The following is a 27,631-nucleotide window of genomic DNA, read 5'->3' as shown; positions in this document are numbered from 1 at the left end:
TAAATTTTCTAGTAAATAGTAAAGAAGGGATAGAGAAACAAGAGGAGGATGTCAATCAGGGAAGAGAGAGACAGAGATTTTATATAGATACTGGAATTCTTGGAGCAACTGACCAGGCTGGAGCCTGATTTTGATAAATACACTCTCAAACCTTGCCAGCTACATTTGCTGACACCTTGCTATTCTGACCTCACTGCTCTTTCTCTCCCTCCTCCTCTCTCTCTTTCTTTCACCTGGAGCCATGGTTGCTGACTTTCTGGAGAGAGAAAGACAAAGAGGGAGAGGGAGAAAGAGATAGATACTACATCTTTTACACTCAGGTCAGGCGTTATGCTCAGCTCCTTTATTTCAACTGGTAGTTTTTTTTTTGTTTTGTTTTTTTCTGTTTTGTTTTGGCAGGGATAACTTTTCAAATTAAATCTCTTTATTGAATTTTCATCCTTGGATACTTTCTGAAGATGCTGCCTTTGCAAAAAGTAAAATGAAATAAAAAAAATTGGAACTGATATATTTCATGCCTTGTGAAAGCCGAGCCTGAGATGACAGTTTGGCACTACCAACCTCCATGCCTTTGAGGAGCACTGGAACGATCCTATGTGTAAGAACACGTGCACATTGAGGACAGCGATGGCCTTGTGGGTTTTAGGATATGGGAATACATTCATCAGATGTCACAAGCTAGAAAGCAGCATTGTCCCCCAAAGCTGGAAAATGAAAGCAATCTAGGATGCCACCAACTCTACTCAGAGCTTTCTAAACAAGAGGTGTAGTCATGGGAGACATACCTTAAAGCTCTTTTATTAGTTTTCGCTTGTGGGACCTTGTACCCAGTGTCTTCCACTGGACAGCAGCATCGGTACCACCTGGGGCTTGTTTGGAATGCAGAATCTCAGCCTCCTATTGAATCCACATCTTAACAAGATCCCTAGGTGGCTCAAAGGCACATTAAAGTTCGAGATACCCTGTTCTAAAATGTTTAGGCCACCTGATAAGTGAGGTTAGGTAGCCAGCTGGTGACTCTGATGATGGTCAAATACATCGTCATTCATTCAGTAAATATTTATTAACCTCCACCTACACGTGGACACTGTGGCATGTGCTAGAGATAGAATATGGAACAAAGATAGACATGCTCCCTACTCTCATAGAACTTACAGACTGGCCTGGAGGTAAGGTTAAAAAAAAAAAAAAGTTGCAATCAAATAATTATGCAAACTGGATGTATAATTTTAAACTGAGATGAGTGCAATAAAGTAAAATAACAGAGTTCAATAATAGCAACCAAACAAACAAAACTAATATGGATTGGGGGTTCAAGAAATTCTTCCCTAAGAAATTGATGCTTAACCTGAGGTCTGACTAATCTACAATGATTACCAAAAAAAAAAACCAAACCCATCGCCGTCAATTCCAACTCTTAGCAACCCTATAGAACAGAGTAGAACTGCCCCATAGAGTTTCCAAAGAGCACCTGGTAGATTCAAACTGCAAACCTTTTGTTAGCAACCGTAGTGCTTAACCACTACGCCACCAGGGTTTCCCTACAGTGATTAATTTCACTAAATTGTCCAGGGAAGGGGGAAGAAGGAAGGGTATTCCAGGCTGAGGAAACAGCAGGTATCTGAGTCTTGCAGCAGGACACAGAACTCTGCATGTTCTAAGAGGTGAAGGGAAGCCCAATGGCCTGCAGGCAAGGAGTGAGGAGAAGAGATAATGAGATTAGGCTAAAGGAACAGGCAGGCAACAGATTATGCTGGAGGTATAGGGCAAGGTGAGACTTTATGTCCTTATCATCAAAGCAATGGGAAGTACACATAAGTTTTAAACAGGTGATAGGATTACTTTTGCCTCTAGGAAAAGACTGTTCTGGCTGTTGGAATCCAAGATAACATCATCTTCTCCAGGGCCACGGAAGGGATAGTGCCAGAGAGACCCTATGGAAGATGTGGGAGAAAGGCACTAAACTGTTGAGCTTATTCTGTGTCAGCCAAGAGCTGGCAGCCAGGCCCGGGTTTACACAGGAGGAAGGTGATGGTCAGCTTGAACCCTGATCTGTCCCCACTGACTGTGCCAAAGAATATATTCATTCCCCAAAGGTGAAGTAAAATCCCTAGAGATAAAAAACCTCAAGGTGTGTGCGGTGATGGAGTATATGGGGTTTCTGGAGTATCTGGGTTACAGGCATGACCTGCTTTTTTTTTGGCTTTAAGCTGGTAAGTGCAGCTATGTGCTTGCCTTTGCATTCAGGAGAGCTGAGAGCATGTGCAGAGATACAAGCTGTAGTGATGTTTTTGAATTGCAAAGGATACTGTGACAACAGGGATGTCTCAGGAATTCGGTTACACTCTCCGGCTCTGGTTCAGCACTGGGTAGCCAACAACAGCCTCACTGCTCTATGGTGATTGTGGGCAGTCCATTCTCTTCCTTTCCGCTACACTTGAATCTCTTTCTTCTTCCTTGTCTTTTGTCCCCTTCATGCCTTCTTCCATTTGCTTTCCCCTTTTCTCATTTTCTTTTACCTCTCTCTGTAATGCCCTCTCTTAGGTCTAATTGTACCTCCTAGCTGCCTAGCCCTTCTGAGGATTCTCGCGATCAAAGAAGGAAAAGGAAACTTACATTGTCATTGTTTAAATATTTTACAGGTCAGGCACTGTATGCAGTGTTTAAAACGCATTAGTTTATCTAATCCCCATGTGGATGGACCTTGTGAGGTAGACATTGCCCTCTACTTATTTACCAGGTAACCTTTAAACCTGTTGCTTATATCTTCGCCTTGGTTTCCTCATCTGCATGGGAATAACAGCCTACAAAGCAGTCATGAGGAATAATGTACATAAAGTGCTGATCACAATGCTGGAACAGTAAATGTGAGCTACTATATTAATTATTATTTATTTATTTATTTAATTAACAAATGAAGAAACTCAGGTGTCAAGAGTTGAAGTCGCTTTTTCAAGGTCCAAAGATCAGCAAGTGGGCTGCTGAGTCGATCAGATGTGGGTCTGAATTCTGGATCTGGGACTTACTTTCCTCTATATCATGTATCTAAAGTCACAATCTCCATGATATCTAGGCCTTCATTGTAGCCCACCTAAGACTGTCAAGAACTACCAAAGACCAAGGGTCAAGAAAGTGACTCAACTGACCTTCCCCTCCTGCTGCTTACAACAGAAGACACACAGGAGGGTACCCTTTTCTCCTGTTCTTTCAAAGTATTTTGTGAAACCCCAAACACGACACTGAGGCAATGCCCCGATGCTATCTGATAAAGTAAGGAGACTGAAAAACCAAACTCAAACAAAACAAGAGCAATACCAACAACAATAAAACTCTTCAGGAATCAGGGATTTTGAAATTCTGTCTTTATCCGGAATGAAAAACACCTTGATTGGATGTCATCAGGATCTAAACACACATGGTCAGCTCTCACTCTTTGCGATAGTTATAGTCTATAAAACTCTCTGCAAACACTGAATTAGTGAATACAGGACCAGCCTTGCTCAAACTCACCAACTGAGTTGGGAATGTGCATACCAGGCATCTAATTTTTTGCTGCTCATGCATGCACAGGTCCACTAACGGCCGTCAAAGTGCTGTATAAGTATTGATTTTGCACTTATAAATACATTTTAACAAGTAACCAAATTTGCAAATACAGAAGCCATGAATGAGGACCGTTTGTGTGTGTGTGTGCATGTATTTAGCTTAAATCAAACTATAGACATCATTAAGACCATTCTGAATTGTTGAGGATAGGAAAAAGTCTTCATGCCCAAACAATTTAGATTATTGCCACTGTGATTGCCCCAAACACAAACTTGGTTCACATCAGATGGATAGACCCGATATTACCATGAAATCCTGGTACAGGTGATTTACTTACGGCCATCCACGGTTCTGGCCTCAAGGTGTACAAGGTCTGGTTCCTTGTGCGACCCCATCACAGACCTAAAAAATGGAGAAACACAAAAAGGAATGTTTATGCGCCCATGAACTATTAACATCCATGGGATTCTTTATTTTTTTTGGTCTGGAGTTATTTTTATTTTTTATTGCGCTTTAGGTGAAAGTTTACAGCTCATATTAATTTCTCATTCAAAAATTTATACACGTATCGTTTTGTGACATTGGTTGCATTTCCCACAATGTGACAGCATGTCCCCTCCTTTCCACCCTAGGTTCCCTGTGTCCATTCATTCAGTTGCTGTCCCTTCCAGTCTTCTCGTCTTGCTTTTGGACAGGAGTAACCCATTTGGTCTCATGTATTTGACTGAACTAAGAAGCACGTTTCTCACGTGTGTCATTTTTTGTTTTATAGGCCTATCTAATCTTCATCTGAAAAGTGAGCTTCGAGAATGGCTTCAGCTCTGGGTTAGCAGAGTGTCCAGGGGCCATAGCTTCAAGGGTTCCTCCAGTCTCTGTCAGACCAGTAAGCCTGGTCTTCTTTCATGAATTTGAATTCTGTTCTACATTTTGCTCCCGTGTCCACAGAATTCTAAAACCACAACCTTGGAATATACCCACTGTATTTATTTATTTATGTAGTGTAACAATAAGATTTACACTTCAAACAAAAATGACATCGAAATCTTTTTTTGATGATGGTCAGGCATAACTCGGGCAAGACTATTGTGTGCAATTACCTCAGTCTTGCAAATAAGTCGTACCTGTCACTTTTGTGGCCTCCTGCAACAATCGTAGACAGTATATTTCACTTTCAAGACTTATCAGGCAGGTGCCAGGCATGTTGCTTAGCTGGGTGACCTGAGCAGTAATTTACAGAGCAGATTGATCTAATTAACTTTTCCGTTTGGTAGTTGCAGAACCGCCCACTACTAACCCATAGCAAACCATGTGATACAACCAGTATATCAGTAAATACAGCACCGAGCGGCCATTCTCTGTTTCGGTGAAACAGAGAGGGGGAAAATGTAGGTATGTCTCATTTCACGATGTGTGCCTTTTGTGTAAATAAAACAAATCCCCTTTAAATTGCGTTGGAGTCACATATTATTTAGTGTAATCTTGCAGTGAGCCACAATAAACAGAAAATAATTATTCTGTTACACAAATATCATGGGCAATCAAACTCTATTTCCAGGATTTTTATACAGCAAGATTAATTGAACTCGGACCAACTGTACTTTTTTTTTGTTTGTTTGTTTTTACTTCATCAGGATTTGCACAACTCTCATTTAATTGGATCCATTTCTATATGGAAAATAGTCATTATGCCTCCAAACTTGTCCCTTTGCCTGCCCGAGCCATTCTGCACAGCCATCAAATCTATGCTAGAATACACAGATGTTAAAAATGCTCATCACCTTCAGGACTTAGTGTGGTAGCCAAGACCCTACAATGACAGGCTCCTTTGTGCTTTTCCTGCCTAATCTCCTGCCACTGCCACTAGAGCCTATGTCTCAGTCACATGGAAAATTTTGCTATTTCTCAAAAGTGCTATATGCATTTTCTCACCGGTCTGTAAGTCTCTGCAAGCTGTGTCTTCGGCTTGAAATGCTCTTCTCTAGCTTTACCTAATCCTCTTTTACGCCTATGTTAAGAAACAACTTAAAAGTCATTTCCTCTGTTAAGTATTGCCCATTTATACTAGGTAAAACGCTCTCTTCCTACCAACAAAGATGTGGGAAGGTGGAGCTCTTTCATCCCTGGACTAGCAGTTGCTAAAGTACTTAAATAAATGATGGTGGGAGTGTCACTGTCTGCCTGTATTCAAGCAGACTCCGGTGACTAAATTCATGTCCCTGTGTACTTACCAGGTGCTCCCTGGAAACCCTATGAGGCAGTTCTACTCTGTCCTATAGGGTTGCTATGAGTCAGAATCGACTCAATGACAATGGGTTTCGGTTTTGGGTTTTTTTTTTTTCTATTTGGAGAAATTATAAAACCCTTTTTAGGAGATTCCTTCTTGCTTGGAGGAGAAGAAAGCAGGATTTAATGTTCTGAGGGTAGACTCTGAATTTCAGGCCATATATCAACCACGTAAAATACTTACTGACAGTGATAATAGGGCCTTAAGGAGACTTCTTATCTGAAGACAAAAAGAGACTAAGCCAGCAGGCTCCAAACTCTTAGACTTGGGAAATCAAGTTCGAATACAAAGAGCTCTAGGAATGAACGCTCCTAGGAAAATGCTTAATTTACTTATTTCAAAGAACTTCCAGGCTTTCATGCTTTCCTTCCTTTCTTACTTCCTTCTCTTTTTGTTTCTTTCTTTCAACATTTATTCTGTCTATGATATGCCAGGAACCATGATAGGAATATGAAGAGTTGAAGACAAAGCTCCTCCAGTAGTCCCCAGTTTGATGAGTCTTTGTGAAGGTGTGTGTGGGTGGGTGGGTGTGTGCATACTACACCTGGGGGAGGGGTCGCTTGCTTTCACATTGGGCAAAACACAAAAATAATTATTTATACCTTCCCACACCAAAGTGGTGCCAGACTGGATTCAGAGGTGATTCTCCTGTCAATATCACAGTTACGGGCATTAAGAAAAAAAAGTGCTGCCTGACAAGCCTCAAAATAGAACGTTCAGCAGCTAACTAATTATCTCAAAGTATTAATGGGTAGTTACATGCTGTTCAACTGCCTGTCTGGCCTGTTGCTCAGAGTGTCTTCCGGGAAATGGCTCAGACCTTTTATTTCCAGTAGAAGGCTGGCCTCCCAGAAACACAATGGTAACAACTAGCTTGTGTACCTCTTCAGCATGGTTTATGGTTAATGTCAGTGGAAGGTAAAATAATGACCCTGGGTCCAGATGCATCTTTCTGTGTGCTCATAGCCCCAAATCGACATAGCAGTTGTCTTTTAAGATCTTTGATTACTTCTAATGGCAAGAGCTCTTGTTTCAAGAGACATTTTTTTCCTTGTTGTATCCTGTCCCGTCGATTCTGACTCATAGTGACCCTATACGACAGAGCAGAATGCCTCCTAAAGTTTCCTAGGCTGTAATCTTTTTTACGGAAGCAGGCTGCCACATCTTTCTCCCACAGACACTCCAGTGTGTTCGAACCACCAACCTTTCACTAAGCAGTCAAGCGCTTAATCATTGTACCACCAGGGCTCCTTAAAGAGGCAAGGGTCAAACAGTTCTTTGTTTTTACAAGATACTCTATGGCTAACCAATTTCCTGGTCCCTGTCTAAAATCGTTTCCATATATTGTAAAACAAGAACAACAAAAATTAATTTTAAATATTAAATTGAAAGCCTTATATTTCCCAGAAAATTTGTTTGCTGATGTGCTCATTCTTTTTCTTGGTCTAGTAATACTTCTGGCAGTTGCAGATTGTAAAGAATTATTGCTGCTTTCACTTTGTGGCACTGGTGTATGGTTAAGAGCTGAAGCCAAACAATGTTAAATGTCTGTCTGCAGAGGTGCTGGTTTTAACGGTCCTGTCATTGACCAGACACCTTGGGAAGCACATCATGGCAGCAGATCCACATGGCATCATTACTCCAGCCCATTTATATGCTTACATTTTAGTAGGAAATACAGATTTAAGTGATTTTCATGTGCATTAATACCAACTACTGTGTTAGAAGTAAAGAGAAACAGCATTTAGAACTGAATCCAAAATGTTCTCTTAATGGCCTTATTTGCAGAATGACATACCAAGACCAACTTTAAGAATCTCTATCCAAATATGGAACCAAATCTGACTTCTGGTATTAAGCACAGGAGGTTGGGTATCTTTGCTTTATGTTTCTATACTACCCTATTCACATCCCTGTCATGGTTCTTATCAAGGTCTTCTGGATCTCTATGCAAAGACGTTTCTCTCACTAGATTGGGCTCCCAGAAGGAAGGGGCTGTCTTTTATCACTGAATTCTCTGTGCTTGCCAAAGCATAAAGAAGTATGTTTCCCCAGTAAATACATAGATAACATGTTTACACTGGTCAACACTTACCATTCTACCTAATATATTGGGTTAGTCATATCTGGGTCTCGAAAGAATCTCTTATTATGAGATGAGAAATTCTGGTGTGGGGTCCTTTACTTATAGGAAAGGCAATAAATAGGTGGATATATTGTTATCTTTATATCACTTTTAAGTCTAGCTGAGAAAATAAATTCCATTATTGAACTGAATTTCATAGAAGGGAAGAGAAGTCTTAATGCCTTGCAAATACTAGTGTCTCTGCCAAGAATTCCCTCTCACCTTCTCTTCTGCCTTCTTAGTATATCATCTATGGCTCAGTTGTAAAAGACTGAAGTTGAAAATAGGTTTTCCAGTAAGGATGCCACTTAGCTAAGCTGGTTTTCTCTTCAGACGCTCTTCCAAAACCATACACATACTTTTGCACAGCATAAATTAGGCCATTTTGCAATTGGTGACTCACTTGTCTATCTTCTTTATGGATTGACAAGCTAGAACCTCTCTTTATCTCCGTGCAGGCACCACGAATGCTATGTGTGTATGTTCAGTAAATGTCTACTGAATTCTTTTGGATAAAGGAGAAGCACATAAGCCAGCTGCATCAGCATTTATTAATTCACCTCTATGTGTGACATTTGGCAAGTCACTTAACATTCCTAAAATATATATGTTAAAGCAGCTAGCAAATTTCTGTTGTACAAGGGCCAGAAAATGCAGCTGACTTTTTTCTCCTCTTCCTCCTCCTCATTTCAGGAGATACGTGGCAAATATTATTAATCACCCCCAAAATTAAAATTAATGTTGGTAATAAAAACTTCTTGGGATGTAATGGGTATTCAACTAATACAAACGATTTATCAAAACAAATTATTATTATAAGTCAACAAACAAGAAAAAGAGTCAAGGGCCCAGAGATGAACTATCTGAATAAATAAATGTGTTATTTATTCAATTAAACATTTCAAACCCCCACCATGTGTTACGAACAAGACCATATATGCCCTGCCCTTAAGAGCTTTAGAGCTACTAAAGAGAAAGCAATCCAATGAAACAAGGGCCCTAAAATTCAAGATGCTCTTTGAAGACATAGGAGGGATGACTTTTCACTTAAAGGAAGAGACCCTGGGGAACAGAAAGGCAGCCTGGGAAGGCTTTAGAGTAATTGGATTGAATCTTCAAGGATATGCAATAATATGACTGATGGACAGAGGAGTGGAAAATCATTCCATTTAGAGGGGATGGTAGGTAAAAAGGTTCTAGGTCAGAGAGAGGATGGCCCATATAGCATCTACTAGTAAGTCAATAGGCTGGATCTAATATTTGTAGAGTGGGGCAGTAATAGAGGAAGAGGTCCGATCATGAAGCACCTTGTGCATCATGCTAAGGCATTTGGATTTGATCTTAAGAGCTATAGGATGTCACTGAAGAAATTCAAGTGTCACAGTTTATAAACAGTTGAAAAGAAGAACTTCAGTTTCCATTGTTAAAAAAATAATCAAAACACAAAGAAATTAAAGCATAGGGTTTATTCCAGCAGTTATTCTATACGCATATAAGGAGACAATTCTATTTCTAAAAGAAAAAAATGAACAAACAAACAAAAAACCAAATGACTCAATGTAGGCTGGTTAAAATGAAGCTTTTAGAGAGAAGAGGAGGAAGTAGAAAAGAAAATCAACTATTGGCTAATCTTAACACAACTGAATCACGCCCTCCCTACCCTTAATGAGATCAGCTAGCATCAGGTTACTAGGTGGTCTCTGGACTGGTTGGAGACTTTAAAATGATAAAAGGTACCTCAATTATTCAGAGAATTCCAAGGGTTATCTCTCAGGCAGCAAGGAAAACTACCTAAACTACATTCTTTGCATTAGATAATTGTGGTTAACAAATGAGTTGGTCACAAAGGGGGGCTTTAAAGCGGGGGTTAATCACTGTGTCAAACTGGGTCTCATTTTCCTTATTGTTAACACCATCTATGTCTATACTCACAACTGGACCAATGAGCAACATCGTGATAAACGGAGAAAAGATTGAAGTTGTCAAGGATTTCATCTTACTTGGATCCACAATCAACAGCCATGGAAGCGGCAGTCAAGAAATCAAAAGACATATTGCACTGGGTAAATCTGCTGCAAAGGACCTCTTCAAAGTGTGGAAAAGCAAAGATGTCTCCCTGAAGACTAAGGTTCGCCTGACCCAAGCCATGGTATTTTCAACTGGATCATACGCATGTGAAAGCTGGACAGTGAATAAGGAAGACCGAAGAAGAACTGATGCCTTTGAATTGTGGTGTTGGCGAAGAATATTGAATATACCATGGACTGCCAAAAGAACGAACAAATCTGTCTTAGAAGTACAGCCAGAACGCTCCTTAGAGGCAAGAATGACGAGACTGCGTCTTACATACTTTGGACATGTTGTCAGGAGGGATCAGTCCTTGGAGAAGGACATCATGCTTGCCAGAGTAAAGGGTCAGCAGAAAAGAGGGAGACCCTCAACGAGGTGGATTGACACAGTGGCTGCAACAATGAGCTCAAGCATAACAATGATTCTAAGGATGGCTCAGGACCGGGCAGTGTTTCGTTCTGCTGTGCGTAGGGTCGCTATGAGTTGGAACCGACTCGACGGCACCTAACAACAACATGTCTATCTAGGAAACCCTGGTGGTGTAGTGGTTAAGAACTATGACTCCTAAGCTAACCAAAAGGTCAGCAGTTCAGATCCACCAGGTGCTCCTTGGAAACTCTATGGGGCAGTTTTACTCTGTCCTAAAGGGTCACTGTGAGTTGGAATTGACTTGACGGCAGTGAGTTTTTTTTTTTTTTTTTTTTGGTTTTTATGCCTATCTAAGGAAGGTATGAGTCAGAATCAACTTGAGGGCAGTGGGTTTGGTTTTTGGTTTTAAGGAAGGTATGAGGTCAAGGCCCACAGGCCATGCTTTTATCAACTCTGTTGATAAAAGCACAACAAAGCTCCTACAGCCTCATGCTTCTTTGCTTCCAGGATCTTAAGCTGGTGTTCACATTTAGGAGCCATTGTGGAATAAAATCTAAGGATTACCAAAGTCACGAATACAAATAAAGAAATCACACCCTGATGCAGTGCACTGGTGGTGATGTTAGTCGTACAACGTCAGCCTTCTGAAATACAACCAGCCAAATGCAGCTTCTGTAGACATTTCTTAGAGAGAAACTCAGCAATGTTGGTAGTTTATCATTCTTCTGGCATTTTGTCTGCGTTTATAGCAGTTTATAAATGCTGATGTTAGATAACCACAGAGCAAGAATTCAAAAAATAAACACCGTGACAGGATAGCACCTATTTATTCGCATTTAGAATTGCAAGTTAATGGCAAATGGAGGAATGAGGCAGGATCTACAGAGGAACAGGGGCTGATGGATGGAGACACTTGTCTTTCTCTTTGTTTCAGATGAAGCATTCATGTTCCCACAGACCCACAGAAGCAAGTAGTCCTGTTTGCTACCCAGAGAAAAAACAAAGTACCTGGCAGGTGCTGGCAGCTGGGTACCTTCATTTCTTCTTTTATAGTCAAGGGCTTGCCTCTCTCCTACCACCAAAATTAGGCTCTCAAGAGAAACATTTCCAAAAAGCCCTGGCCAAAGCCACAATTTTTATTATTGAGCAAAGCAGCTTACCCTGAATTCTCATCTCCTGCCCATTCAGGAGAAATGGGCTAAACAAAATAAAAGGCAGCCAAAAGACATCATTTTCACCTCCTTCAAGCTTAAGAAACAAAGCTGCTTTGTGCTTCTGTTCTTCAGGCCCCCACACTGGCCCACTGCTTTCCCAGAACCAAAGGTTCTACTATAATTGACAAATACACAGATGATATATAGACCAACAGAAAGACAGACAGACCAAGAAAAAATGATGCTTAAGCCCCTCAAAGCACAATGGCCCAGTGAAAACTGGCATATCCAGCATCCTTAAGCCCACCAAAAAAAAAAAAAAAACCCAAATGCACTGCTGTTGAGTCTATTTCAACTCATAGAGACCCTATAGGGCAGAGTAAAACTACCCCATAGAGTTTCCAAGGAGCTCCTGGCAGATTTGAACTGCTGACCTCTTGGTTAGCAGCTGTAGCTCTTAACCACTGCGCCACCAGGGTCTCCTAAGCCCACCAGATTCTACATTTAGTCAACCTTACACCCCCGGCCAGAAGCCCTACTGCTTACTTGGTGTGTGTGTGTGTGTCTGTGTAGCCCTACTGCTTACTTGGTGTGTGTGTGTGTGCATGTGTGTGTGTGTAGGGGAGCACAGTGATGAGGGAGGTGTTTGACCCAGAATGAAAGAACAGATAAAGTTCAGGAGGATGGGAGGAAGTAAGGATCTTTGTTGCACAAACTGCTTGGTAGAAATAAAGCTGACAGTAGAAATAGCAATGCTTAGAAACAAACAATGTGTCCCTTGAGACATCAAAATGACCAGCTCTAAATAGGTTAAGGCAAACCATTCTGCCACAGTTTACTCTTCCCTTCCCCACTTTCCATTTTTCTAATTTAATGAGTTTACTTTTTCCACAAATGTGCCAGTGGGATAAAGAGACACATATTTAAAATGACCAGGGAGTTTGGGGTTGAGGTAAAGTATGACCTTACAATACTTTAAAATAAGGTTTCTTTTTTTGTCTTTTTAAATATTAAAGGTATCCCAACCCCACTGCAATGGAGTTGATTTTGACTCATAGCAACCCTTTAGAACAGAGTAGAACTGCCCCACAGGGTCTCTAAGGCTGTAAATCTTCACGGAAGCAGAGAGCCACATCTTTCTTCCACAGAGCAGCTGGTGGGTTCAAACCACCAACATTTTAGTTAGCTGCCGAGTGCTTAACCACTGAACCACCAGGGTGCCTTCTAAAGGTATCATACTGTATGTATTTTTAGAAATTTGTTCATATCACTCAATAATATGTGTCCCAGGTGATTCCGTGACAGGACATAAAGTTTTTAAAAAATGTTAAGGTCTGTTTTATTGCATATTAAATGGAAATACCAGATTTATTTAACCATTGTCTATTGACGGACCCAAAGCAAAAACGTATATAAATGGAGGGGGAACAAAAAAGCACATACAAGATTCAAAATAGTAGTCGCCTCTGAGAAGAGTTCTGGATTGTGGGCCCAAGAGAGCCTTATCCTTTCTTAGTAATTTTTGAATTTTTATAATTAAGATGTATTTACTTATTACTCTTGTAATTAATATTAATGAATCTGTAGTGTTAAAAATAACTTCTTCATTCTGGGAAGCAAACTATAAGAGGGGACATAGTCAATGTGTCTAGATCACAAAGAGGTAAAGAGAAAGGCTGAGTGAGTTTTGCATGGGGAGGAGACCTGGAAGCATCTCACAATCTGGAACACCAACAGCACTGCCAGCATCCCATTTTGAGTGGCAGGAAGGCTAAAGCTGTGAAAAAGTTGTGGCCAGCAAAACAATGCTAAAGACAACCATGAGGAGTGTGTGCGCGTTGGTGTCAGAGTGAAAGGCCTACGGTCAGTGTGGAGATCCTGCTGGGGACTGGAGGGTCTGAGTTGGCAGTTCACGTTATATTCAATGTTCTTTGCCAACACCATAATTCAAAAGCATCAATTCTTCTTCAGTCCATCACATGCATACGAGATGACTGAAAATACCATGGCTACCATGGCTTGGGTCAGGTGCACCTTAGTCCTCAAACTGACATCTTTGCTTTTTAACACTTTAAAGAGGTCTTTTGCAGGGCCAAGCAAATATGAGTTTAAATATGAGGTTCAAAAACCTGAGCATTTTGTTGCTGGAGAAGATCTGACTCAGGGAAATTATATCCCACAAGAGAATGCTGGGAACAGTGACCCAATGTTTTCGTTTGAACAGCTCAAGCAAGGAAAAAAAAAAAAAAAATCACCTTGAGTAAATGATAGTCTGTTAGTTATAAGTTACAGAAATGCACTAGAGCACTTATATATTAACTTCAGAAAATATACATAAAATAGAAACTAAAATAGGAGAAAAAAATAGAAGTTCTAATATCATTTTCTCACACCTCAATTCACGCAAGTAACTCACCATGGAGGCTGCTACTCCAGATTGACAATACCTGAGGTATCCTTAACACGTAGGATCAGGCACGGCAGGTGGTTGATACTCAAATTTTTTTAACTAATGAATAAATAATTTAATTCAACAGAACAGTTATCAAATGCCTACAATGTGCCCACTATATTTCTAGGCACTGGGGGTTATAAGTGAATAAAACAGAAAAAATTTCTACTCCCCATGAAGCTTATACTTCAATAGGGAAGTCAGGGAAATTGCAAATAAATACAGACATATAATCCCTCTTTGATGTGATAAAAATATCTTTCGAAAGACTTGCGGGGAAAAAAATTAAATATAAGAGGTTTAACTGCATCAACATGACTGCTGTGTTATGGTGTTGATCGCCGTCTGATGCCAGTCTAGAAAGTGTGGGATTGATGTCACCAAGGACTCTGAGGCTGTGCCCTTGTCAGTGTGCTGCTCGTCATCCTTATCAGCCACTTGGATAAGGATGCACATTGTGTGTCTAGAAAATTCACATGTGACACAAACTCTGGAAAAATAATGATGAGATAAAAGAAAGGCAGTATTAGTGCTGAGAGCAATTTACTTGTCTGAGTATACTGCTAATAAAAGGTACAATCAGATTTGAACCTAGGCTTTCTAATTTCTCTAAGGCTCCATGCCCCATCTGTAAAAGCGATGATAATCATAGTAAATCATAGTACTTCATAATGAGTCTGTTGTGAGGAGTAAAAGGAAGAATATACACAGCTACTGCTACTGTATGAATAAAGGAATCCTTTGGAGATGAAAACTCAGAGATTATCTACCAAAGCCCTCCTACCACAGTTAAGGAAACTAAAGCCTCCAGAGAGCAAATGTCTTGTCCAAGTGACACCACTCAAATTGTAGCAAGGTTGGGACTTCTAACTAGGTTACCCTGCCTTGCCACAGTGATCCTTCTCATGAATGAATAAATGAATGAATACATGAATAAACACATAGATAAACTTTTTTTTCTTCTTGACTCAGGAAAGACAATGTTAACTCAAAAGATAATGTGTATACCCTACACTTACAAAGCAGGAAAGAAGGATGGGAAAACATTTTGACATTCTGCAAGGGTTATGTGTGTTGGGGATTAGGGTGGGATGGGCCTAATGACAGGCTGGTTAGGATAACCGCCTTTCTAATAATTCCTCCATACTTAGTCAGCCTTGCTTTATTGCTAGGCTTTGGCACTTCTGAAAAAATGTCCTCCTAAGAGGCCACTGCTCACAAGACCTTCTTTTGAGAAGGAAGGTGATTCAGTAATGGTCACGGGGAAGCAAGAAGAGCAGAGAACCGGGTTAGATATATGAAGAAATACATGAAGAAATTAGATTCATCTTCACTGCAGAGACAAAAAATCCTGGGGTGTCAAACAGCAGCTGTTCTCTCTACTGCCTTGTTTATTTACAAAGAATTTCTGGAGTTCTGAGGACAAGGTGTGAAGGGATTTGGAACTGGGCAAAGAGAGGAATACTATTCTGTGAAAATACTCTGAAGGCTGTGCCAGTTTGTCTTTAAACTTATATCAACAGCTTGGCCAAGGAATCCAGTGTGATGACGGAAATGAAAAACACACCCTCTAATTTATTGTTTTTAATCAGTACTCCACTACGGATGCAAGTTCTTAAAGTTATTGCTGAAAAAGTATCAGTGAGGCAGAAAAAGGGGAAGAGAGAGCCACGGGGAGGAAAGATGAGGAGAGGAGAAGAAAGAAATGTAGACTGGAAGGTAGGCAGGGAATGGGGAGAGGGGAAGAGAGGCCAGCAAGGGAGGGAAAGATGGAATGAGGGAGAATGAGAAGGGCAGACGGGGGGTAGGAGACATAAGGAGGAGGAAAAGAGGAAGAAGAGAAGAGATTTGAGTCTCGTGACTATTGCACAGTACTCACAGTACCTTTCCGCTTTGAGCCAGTCATGGTTGTGCTTTTGGTTTCCTGTTTATGTTATTCCCCCACCAATCCCCAGCCCACCCCCACCCCAGGAGATAAGGTTAACTGCTTTATTATTACACTTGGTGTATCAAAACCCATTGCTGTTGAGTTGATTCTGATTCATAGTGACCCTTACAGGACAGAGGAGAACTGCCACATAGAGCTTCCAAGGTTGTAAATCTTTATGGAAGCAGGCTGCCACATCTTTCTCCCACATAGTGGCTGGTGGGTTCAAGCCATCGACCTCCTAGTTAGTAACCAAGTGCCTAACCACTGCACCACTAGGGGCTCCTTATACGCGGTATAATTTATTTAAATAATACTATTTTTTACATAACTGTAAATGTAATATAAACAAAACCAAACCAGTTGTCTTCAAGTCAATTCCGACTCATACTAGCCCTATAAGACAGAAGAGAATTGCCCCATAGGATTTCCAAGGAGCTACTGGTGGATTTCAACTGCTGACCTTTTGGTTAGTAAGCTTGTAACCACTGTGCCACCAGGGCTCCATAAATTTAATATAGATTCATTTAAAATACAGTAAAAAGTTTACCAAAGTATAAAAAGAAGAAGAAAAATTACACATAATCCTTTTATTTGGCAATAACCAATTTTAACATTTTGTCATTGATCCTTTAGTACATTTTTGGTTTTTATGGGTATTTTTTTTTCCATAATTGGGATCACACTATTATATTGCATTGTATTATACTATATTACATTATTTTCTGTTATACTATGTTACATTATTTTATGTTATGCTATACAGTATAGAAAAAAATTTTTTTTTCTATACTGTATATCATATATTTGAGTTTTTTTTCCTAATTGTACACTATTCTAAATTTACTTAGCTGGTTTTCTGATTACAGGGTATTGGTAGTGTCTAACATCTTACTCATATATATGATGCTGAGCTGATTATCTCTGTACATACAATTTTACATATACCTGTCATTTTTCAATTAGGTTATTAAAAGAGGGAATACTGGCTCAAAGACTAGGAACATTTGCTTAATACTCCTGATAGATATTGTCCAACTGTCCTCCAGAAAGTTTATACAAATTACACTCCCACGAACAGTGTAGAAGAGTGTCCATTTCTCAAATCTTCTCAAGGCTAAGTATTCTCTTCTCAAAAAATTCCATTCATTTTATAAGTAAAAACTGCCATCTTCTTTTAGTTTTAATTTTTATTTCCTAATGGTGAGATTAAATATTTTTATGTTAATTTCCACCTTTTTTTTCTTCTATAAATTTTTTGTTCATGTTCTTGGCTCTTATATCTATAGAGAAGTTTTTATTAAAGCTATTGATTTATAAGGTTGTGTTATCTGCATGTCACAAGTTATTAGTTTTCCTCCAATCATGACAGCAATGTTCTTCGTCATATAGTCTAGCTTTCTCGGATTATATGTTTGGCATACAGACTGAGTAAGTGTGGTGAAAGGTTATAAGCCTGGAGCACACCATTCCTATTTTAAACCATGCAGTATCCCCTTGTTCTGTTAGAACAACTGCCTCTTGATCTATGTACAGGTTCCGCATGAGCACAATTAAGTGCTCTAGAATCCCCATTCTTCACAATGTTACCCATAATTTGTTATGATCCACACAGTTGAATGCCTTTGCATAGTCAATAAAACACAGGTAAACATAGTGCTTGCTGAAAGTGAAGAGGATTTGAAGCACTTACTGACGAAGATCAAAGAATTCAACCTTCAGTGTAGATTACACCTCAACATAAAGAAAACAAAAATCATCACAACTGGACCAATAAATAACATCATGATAAATGGAGAAAAGACTGAAGTGGCCAAGGATTTCATTTTGCTTGGATCCACAATCAATGCCCAGGGAAACAGCAGTCAAGAAATCAAATGACATATTACATTGGGAAAATCTGCTGCAAAAGGCCTCTTTGATGTGTTAAAAAGTAAAAATGTCACTTTGAGGAGTTAAGACCTGTCTGATCCCCAAGCCATGGTATTTTCAATCATCTCTTTTTCATATACATGCAAAAGCTGTACAATGAATAAGGGACACCCAAAAAAAACTGATGCTTTTGAATTATGATATTGGCAAAGAATATTGAATATGCCACGGACTGACAGAAGAAAGAACAAATCTGTCTTGGAAGAAGCGCAGACAGAATAATCCTTTTTAGCGAGGATGGTGAGACTATGTCTTACTTACTCTGAACATGTTATCAGGAGGGGCCAGTCCCTAGAGAATGACATCATGCTTGGTAAAGTAGAGGGTGAGCAAAAATGAGGAAGACCCGCAATGAGATGGACTGACACAGTGACTGCAAAAATGTGCTGAAACGTAGCAATGATTGTGAGGATGCGCAGGACCAGGCAATGTTTTGATCTTGATCTGTTCTACACAGGGTCACTAGGAGTTGGAACCTACTCGACAACACCTAACAACAACAACGATTTATAAAAGTGCTCCATGTTTAGGTTATTGACCCACTTCCTGTACGAATTTTTTCCCATATTTTTCAGCTGGCCAATCTTGGAACTTACATTCTTGGTTTTGGTAACAAAAATTACTATTAACAACGCAGGGCAACACACTTCCTACAGTTTGTTTTGTTTTTTGGGAGCAGCAAGTCTTGCTTTTTTTCTTGGCCAGGACAGAGGAGAGGAGAAAGAGCAAATAAACTCTGTGTGTGTGTGTGTGTGTGTGTGTGTGTGTGTTTGTGTGTGTGTAATGGGGATTACCCCCATGCCACCCTCCTTGTGGTGAGAGTTTTGTGTGGTGTCCAACTGAACAAACCAGGGGAGGCCCCAGGACTACTGGGGTAAAAACCCCATGTTTCATGGCCCAACAAGCAAATCCGTCAAAGGAAAAAGGAATTTCCCTTCTGAGGTTCTCCAGCCTAAAATGTCTCTTAAAAAAAAGCTTTATTAGCGAAAGAGTCTTGCCCTTAATTAGCAAGTGGCACTTTAAGGCCCAACCCACCCAGTAGGGATTAACTGGTGCCAGCTGAGAGACTGGGAGAGCACTATCTGAGGAAGAAACACTAGTAAAGAGAGAGTCAGAACATGATCTAGAATTGGGCTTTTTCAACCTCTTTTCTGGTCACCCCATTGGCTCAGCAACTAAATAATGGCACAAGTAAGTAAATGGTTGAGAAACATTCCAATTAATAAATGTGGAAGAAAGGATGGATAGAAAATTACCATTAGGACATTACAGTAATAATTACTGCAGGTAAAACCTACTAATAAGTGCTAAAATTGGTGGACAAAACACATAGACTGAAAGTATCTCTCCCAAAATGTTTATGGATTATTGTAGTGATTTTAATATAAATTCACAATTTTTTTTTTTTTAAATACTCCTCCCTCCAGGAGTTGGAGCTTAATCATCCTTCTCTTTAGTGAGAGCGGAGCCCTGGTAGCTCAGTGGTTAAAAACTTGGCTACTAACGAAAAGGTTGGCATTTTGAACCCACCAGCCACTCTTTGGAAAACCTGTAGGGCAGTTCTACTCTGCCCTATAGGGTCCCTATGAGTCACAACCGACTTGACCGCCGCAGGTAGCTTTGGTTTAGTGAGAGCAGGATTTATGACTCACTTCTAACAAAAAGAGTGTCGAAAAGGATAAAGAGTAACTTTGCAATGGAAAAATCTGGCCAAGGGATAGGGTGATCAAGGTTAATGATCACTAATAAACCAAGTTATCATCACCAATAAAACATATTGTTATCACGTGCTTCTTGATGTGATGTAATGGGAAGGACACATAGTTTTTGTGATATTTTTCCAAAAAAATTTACCTTTGTAATCGTGGTAAAATATCAGACAAATGCAGATTGGGGGACATTCTATAAAATACCTGACCAGTACTCTTCAAAAGAGTCAAGGCCATGAGAGACAAGGAATATCTGAGGAGCTGTCACAGAATGAAGGAGACTAAAAAACACATGACAACTAAATGTAATATAGGATTCTGGAATGGATCTTGGAAGACAAAAAAGAACAGCAGTAGAAAAACTGGGGGAATCCAGAGTATCCAGTTTAGTTGATAGTACTACACTAATTTCTTAGTTTTTATTTATTTTTTATTGAATTTTAGATGAAGGTTTACAGAACAAACTAGTTTCTCATCAAACAGTATACACATTATTGTATGACATTGGTTAACAACCTCATGACATGTCAATGCTCTCCCTTCTCAACCCTGGGTTCCCTATTACCAGCTTTCCTGTTCCCTTCTGCCTTCCAGTCCCTCCCGCAGGGCATGGGCCTGTTCAATCTCTGGCTCAGGGATGAACCTCAGGAGTGACCTCATGACTGAGCTGAAGGGGTGTCCAGGTAATCTTAGTTTTGAGCATTGTATATAAAAAAAAATCACATAAGATGTTAAAATTAGGGAAAACTGGTGAAAATTATACAGGAACTCTGTAGTACATTTGCAATTTTCTGTAATTCTAAAATCAGCTCAAAGTAAAAAGTTTTAAACTATACCCAACTCTTGTAAGTATATACTCAATTATACCAGGGTACTTATAAACTGGAAATTCAAGTCAATGTTATTAGGTGGAATAGATTGGTCATGTTGTCACTTTATCATCCAAAGCAGGTGAAAATACTGTATAATTTTGTCAGAATTTTATGATGTATGGTTTCCAACAATCACCAAAAAAAATAAAGTCACCTTATTTTTCCCAAAAAATGATAAGGATGGAATAGCGGTCCCTATTACTGGGATGTTCTCACTCTCTATTAGTTCAGATGTAGAAAACAATGCTGACAGCCAGAGTTCTTATTTATTCTACGGGTGCCCTGGTTATGATGGGAAGGGGTTGATTTCAGCTGACAACAGAAATATGTTGGGCCCAGGAGCTGTTGAAATGTGAGGTCAAATGTGAAGCTGCATCTAACGTGGCTATGTGCTGTGTCTATTTTGGATTCCTCTCTTTTACGCATCTTGCTTTCCTTGGCTACTGAATCGCTCAGGAAGACTAACTGCTCATAGGAGGCACAGGGAAGAGCTAGTTTGTTCTCTCGGATGGTAATGCAGAAGCCATGCCAGGCACATAAATATTCTAACTAGTTTCATCTTGTCACAATAGAGTCATAAAGTTGCTCTGTTCAGCACATGATAATGGCTTTGTAATTCAATTATTGGTAGTATTTGTCTTCTGGGATTTATCTGCCTTAAACTTCAGCACTCATGTAAAACCCTTTACCATAAATCTCGTAAATGCTGCAGCAAGTACTGTCCCCCACCCCAGGCCGCATCTTGCCATGCCTGTGAAAACCTTGACAGCTTTCTCTAAATTATGGGACTGCTCTGTTGAGAGGTGTTGATGTTTTAAGTGCCAGAGACAACAATAAAAAACAGTGGGCAAGGTCCATTTCCTCTGGTTATTCTCCTTAGAAAATGACAGGCCCTGATGGACAGATAAACAAAGTTCCATTCTAAATTCAAAAAGCTATTTTCAGCCTTTTATCCAGCACTTTGTAGAAGGGAATCCTGCAGGCCATAGGAGGTCAGATGGGATGACTTCTAAGATATTCAGGAATCCTGAGATTCTGATGTATAATACATGAGGGCTGGTCACAAACGTGGATTCACTAGTCTTGCAGCTGGTTTTAGAATCTCTCTCTCTCCACACTGCATTCTTACTAGTCTAATGAGCCAACCCTCAGTTTCTGGGTCTTTGCTACCCTCCTGTCTAGAATTTTCCCCTCCACATCTTCAGAGTTATCTACTAAGATAACACTATCTCACCTTTGATTTAAAAAGCAAATATTTGTGGCTACTTCATTCCCAATATTCATTCCTTCTTTTCTTCATTAATTAAATAAATATTTACTAAGCACCAATTTCATCAATTCCAAAATGTTCAATTCCCCCACCCACCCGCCCCCACCGCCCCTCACTTTAGCTTCTCTTAAATCAGGATGTGATTTTAAGTCAATGAAACATCATAGTTTAATTGACAGTATTTCTTTGAGGGGTACATAAAATAATGATGCCTCTTCATATGATGAAATTCTAGATTTGCTTGTATGTCATATATGCTAGACATTGTTCTAGGCACTTCACTGTCCAAATTCTTTGTACAATTACATCTGTTTTTGGACCTAGCAACAGACAAAGCCCTCTCCCTACGAAAATTTCCTAGAATCCCCTTCCCACAATCATATTTTTTTCTCCTATATTTCCCTGCTTTTCAACATAAGATGCATAATAGTTATTTGTTACATCTCAGTATTTAGGTTATAGGACATTGAAAGGGGAAGTATGACTCAGCTAGAAGAGGAATACCACCCAAAGACAGATAACGTGACATATGGAAATACGTCTCATCATTTAGGAGAGATATTTATTATATTGTACCAGGGATATTTACTCCATGTTTGGTGGAAGCATGATTCTGTTCTTGTTTTTATTTGAGGTTATGCACAGTTTTAAAAAAGCATAATTGCCAAGTTTATAAGGGTTGAACTCTGGTGATTTTGTACTGAATCAACTTGGTGAAGTTGGAACTACATTTCCCAGACCCTGTATGTTTTCAGGGAGTCCCTGGGTGGTACAAATACTTATGCACTTAACTACTAACTGAAACGTTGGTAGTTTGAACCCACCCAGAGGCACCTTGAAAGAAAGGCCTAACAATCTGCTTCCAAAATGTTACAGCCCTGGAAGCCCATAGAGCACAGTTCTACTCTGAAACACATGGGGTTGCCATGAGTAGGAGCTGACTAGACAGCAAATGACTTGGTTTTTGGTTTGGTATGTTTTTAAGTTGGAACTGAGCAAATGGAAATACGTGTGAGATTTGGAAGGCAGCAGAGGCAGCAGCTCTCTTACTCGGAAGGTCATAGTGGTTAGAGCTAACGAGAAGCAGATTCAGAAGTACTGGTAGGTTCATTTATCCTTGCTCTTCCCTTCCCAATTCCATGTTCAACTTCTTTTCTAGACTACCACCAGCCTTGTGGCCTTGGGTGCACAGCCAGATGCCTGGCTGTGCACTCAGAAAGCAGGATCTATGTAGGGGCAACATCCATCCATGTACTTCTACATCAACTCCCTTTGCAGTCCCACCTCAGCAGCTGCAACCCCCTTGAAGGCAGGGACTGTGTTTCCTCTATCTTCTTGGTCAAATTTATCTCTGAAAATTATGCAATTGCTATTTGGTGAATTGGGTAACGCACTCTTCTCAAATGTTTTAGGAGCTACAAAATAAAAACAGGAAGCTGACTTTTCTGACTCAGGGATAACAAAATAAATAAATAAATAAAAGGCATGCTCGTATTGAAAATATAAATTTTAAAACCGACTATCTACATGAGATTGCCACATTCACATTCAGAAACTCATTAATACCCAACATTTCTCCAATCCCTGTTCTTAAAAATCATTAGCAATATTTAATAGTTAACATCATTCATTACACATTATATGTGTTTAGAGTTTGCCTGAATTATCTCATTTTAATCCTTACAGAAGCATATGGGGAAGATACTGTTGTGATGACCATTTTGTACAAGAAGACTGCTAGGCTTAAAGAAGTTTATTAAATAGCTGAATGGCACACCCTTTTTAAGTAGAATTCTAACAAAGACAATCTCACTGTAGAAATCTCACTCTTAAACACTAAACAATACCCTTTCTTATTGACTGAGGCAACATTCAAAGGTGATCTCTGATTGAATGGGCAAGAGTAATCACAGACAGCCAACTAGACACTGTACAAATCCAGAGACACTTGAGTTTGAAGGGTAAGTGAGGTCTATTCACTAAGGCATAAGCCAATTTCTTTTAATATAACTCTAAATTAGGAAGTCATAATTACAAGGATTCTCCATCTCTTTTCTCAGTCACTGTCATCTCATGCACTCTGCCATCATAAGAGATCTTAGTGGAAATCCAGAGCAGTGGCCAAGTTTCATTTGTTCAGAGATAAGAGAGCCACAGCCCGTGGGGACAGGAAATCATCAAGATAAGAACAGAAATCAGCGGTGGCCATTAGTCAATGAAGGTCAGGTGAAAATTGATGGGCTCACGATCACACTGCAGTAGTGGAAACTGAACTTAATTTGTAGAGAAAATCTGCTAATCACAGGAAGAAATTAAGAAGTGGAGGAAGGTGCAAGAGGGTGGGAAAATAGAATCCATGTGTAAATCATTAACAGAGGAAAAACCAAAATGGATAAAACATGAGGTCTCTCAAGAAAAATGGAAATTCTCTTATCTAGCACTTCTAATACAGAGAAATGCCCCAGGTCACCTCTTGGGATACGAGCTCTTGAACAGTTTCCTGCCTCCCTGCTCCTCACCCTAACTGCACATCATTCAGAGGAGAGCCACTCAGAACCAGGGTGAATGAGGAAGAATATAAGAGGAAACAAAGCTCATACGCCAAAGAAAGTAGGGTTCTGAGTTCTTCTCCTGAATCCGATATTCTAAAAATGTAAAGTATTTGTCAATATCATCAGTCTAAGGCAGGCCTCCCTGGGACAGCAGTCTAGGATGCAGTAGTTCTGCCTTTGCTTGAATTTCTGTGCTTACGTGGATCTCATCACTCCTTGAAACAGTCTGTTGGATGAATAAATAGTCCAGTACATAGAAGAGCGTTTCTTTTAATAATCCAGAATCTTTCTCTCTTCAATGGCTTAGAATTCTAACCTTTTCATGCTGGAAGGAAGGACAGACATCATCTATTACAACTCCCTAGTTTAACAAGTGAAGTCCACTCTAGATGTGCTTCAATCTGCATATGTTTGTGGGTTTACACATGTGCACGCACATGTACGTCTGCAGTCAATGGATTTCAGTGCCATATGCGTGTATGGTTGTTACAAAGAAATCCCAGAGTCTTTAAGCCATGAAAATATATGGGCATGGGTCAAGAATCTTAGATGCCCTTATGGTGCTCACCACCAACAGAAGGCCACCCATTAAAGGATAGGCTAAGACATAAGATGGGCCAGAGCACTAGGCTGCCCACCAACCACAAGAAAACTCTCATGCAAGCAGGCACACTGTGTAACTGACCAAAACCCCACAGTAGGTTCCCTGCTAGGAATTTCATTTGACTCTGGGAAACCAAAATTTCAACTCAAAAAACAAAAAAAAGAGAATAAAATTCTTAACATCCTTAATAAATGAGCCTGGATTTCCCCCCTACCTGGATGCTGTTTTGATATTCCTATTCAAGAAGGACATAAGCTGAATGTAGTTGAAGTAATTTAGAATTTCAGTGATCACTTCAGGAAAATGAGTTCCCATTTGCTTTTTGTTTGTTTTTGAGACTTTTGTTTAATGCTCAGTTTTAGTTAAAGGGTCTGAATAAAATACCTCCATCTGAAACTCTGAAAACTTAATGAGTTTATCTAGAACATGTTTTTCTTCTGAATTGAGTGGATCTCATCCAAGAATTTTGTATGCATTTTAATAAACTGGGTTCTTAAATATATTTGTCTTGTGTGGTGTTGAGTATAAGCCTTGGTTTTGAGTTGGCCTCACAGACCAGTGAATTTATGTGGTTTTTCTGTCTTGTTTTGTGCCTGAGTTCTGTCTTGTCTCAGGAATCCATGACTAGCAATTGTTAGGTTTTTGTTTTTTCTCATGACGTAGTATCTTAAGTCTTAGTTTTTTCTCTTCCAAGAAAAGCTGCTTCTTTTTTTTTTTTTCATTGTGCTTTAAGTGAAAGTTTACAGCTCAAGTTAATGTCTCATTCAAATATTTATACATATACTGTTTTGTGACATTAGTTGCAATCCCCACAATGTGACAGTACACTCCTCCTTTCCAACCTGGGATCCCTGTGTCCATTTGACCAGTTCCTATCCCTTCCTGCCTTCTCATCCTGCTTTTGGACAGAAACTGCCCATTTGGTCTCATATCTGATTGAACTAAGAAGCACATTCCTCAAGTGTATTATTTTTTGTTTTACAGTCCAGTCCAATCTTCGTCTGAAGAGTGGACTTAGGGAATGGTGTCAGTTCTGGGTTAACAGTGCGTATGGGGGCCATAGTTTTGGGGGTTCCTTCAGTCTGTCAGACCATTAAGCCTGGTCTTTTTACATAAATTTGAGTTCCATTCTACATTTTTCTCCTGCTCTGTCCAAGACTCTCTGTTGTGTTCCCTGTCAGGGCGGTCGTTGGTTGTAGCTGGGCACCATCTAGTTCTTCTGGTCTCAGGCTGGTGGAGCCTCTAGTTCATTTGGTCCTATAGTCCTTCGGGCTAGTATTTTCCTTGTGCCTTTGGTTTTCTTCATTCTCCTTTGCCCCCAGTGGAATGGGACCAATTGATGTATCTTAGATGGCTGCTCACAAGATTTTTAACACCCTAGATGCCACTCATCAAAGTGGGATGTAGAACATTTTCTTTATAAATTATATTATGCCAACTGACCTATATGTTCCCCAGAACTGTGGTTCCCAGGCCCCAGCCCTGGTTACTCTGTCCCTCAGAGTGTTTGAGTGTATCCACGAAACTTCTTTGCTTTTGCTTTGGTCTAGTTGTGCTGACTTCTCTATTGTGTGGAAAAACTGCTTCTTGTACCTGTCTTATGAGTTGGGTTTTCAGTAGCTACATTGAGAAAAATTTGGTATAAACTGGTCTATTTGAAAGGTACACTGAAAAAGATAGCTTGTTTATTTTGATTGGTTAAAAAATGACAAATTATTCTAAATTGCTTCTCTAAAGGATCCAATTATGCAAAAAGATAGGGTTATGAAAATGTAATAATTTCCTACCTCCAGATTGTATTATTAAATTAGATTATAATATTCCTTCAAAGAACTTACTCTTATTGGTTTAATGATAAATAAGTGCTTAGGTCAAAGTTCTTATTTACTGTAGCTTAAAGTTTGATGGATTAATTTATGAGAATTTTTAAGAGCTTTAATACCAAATAGCACATGAAGTAAAGGATTGGGTTTCTTGCTGTTAAGATAACAAAATTTTCTTTGATTACAGGGTTGAAGAGTTAATTCTTGGTGCAATCTCCTCAAAGGCAAGGGTCCAAGAGAATCAACCCCTCAGTTGAAAACCAAGTCACATGGGTTCGGAAAAAGCCAAGGTTTTTACCTTTAAGATCTCTGGTTAAATATACAAGAATTATTTCTCGATGACCTGTGATAAACTCCTGACAACTGTGACACTTCATGGAAAGCCACAAAAGATTTGTTTCTGTTGGATAAAGAGAAAAGTGCTAAAAAAAGTAGTTTATTTAATATGTTAGGAGTTAGCTGAAACATGTTGTCAAATCAAGAGAGGAACAAAAATTTCTTTGAACTAAATTTTATGTGTTAGTAAATGTTTGCCTGATATTAAACAGCAAGTATATAATATTATGTCATAATTTTATTATTTCAATTGCTAACCTGGTTGCAACTTTGCTTCCTTTGAATCTAGCATCATCAAAGGCAATGGTTTTAACTGGGGAATTCACATAGTTTACTCAGAGTTTTTATTACTATTCAGATGTTTAGAGACTTGATAATCTTGGCATATTTTTGGTATGTCCTGATTATTTAATATTATGTCTCAAGATTATTATGTGTTCTATCAGAAGCTCTTAGAAAATAAGGGTATTCATTATGTTCAGAGATATTTTTGTCAAGTTTTTTTTTATTGACTTTATTTGGCTTTGCATTACTTTTGTAATTAATTCCCATCAGATCTTCCACTTATAAGAAGTATTATTTTAAGTTAACCATGGCCATTTTTAA

The 27,631-nt window shown here is 39.4% G+C and overlaps 1 protein-coding gene across 4 annotated transcripts in view; it reads right to left on the bottom strand.

Moving 5' to 3' along the window:
* Positions 1 to 27,631, bottom strand: part of SORCS1 (sortilin related VPS10 domain containing receptor 1) — a 579,047-nt gene that overhangs the window by 149,050 nt on the left and 402,366 nt on the right. For all 4 annotated transcript variants that reach the window (XM_064269343.1, XM_003409127.3, XM_003409128.3 and 1 more), the window contains exon 6: positions 3,884 to 3,948. In XM_064269343.1, coding sequence (XP_064125413.1) covers positions 3,884 to 3,948 — 65 coding nt within the window. The remainder of the gene's footprint in view (positions 1 to 3,883; positions 3,949 to 27,631) is intronic.

The sequence above is a fragment of the Loxodonta africana genome, chromosome 16, assembly GCF_030014295.1.
Source record: "Loxodonta africana isolate mLoxAfr1 chromosome 16, mLoxAfr1.hap2, whole genome shotgun sequence".
In the NCBI taxonomy this organism is placed as follows: Eukaryota; Metazoa; Chordata; class Mammalia; order Proboscidea; family Elephantidae; genus Loxodonta; species Loxodonta africana.
This window is presented reverse-complemented; position numbering and strand designations above follow the sequence as displayed.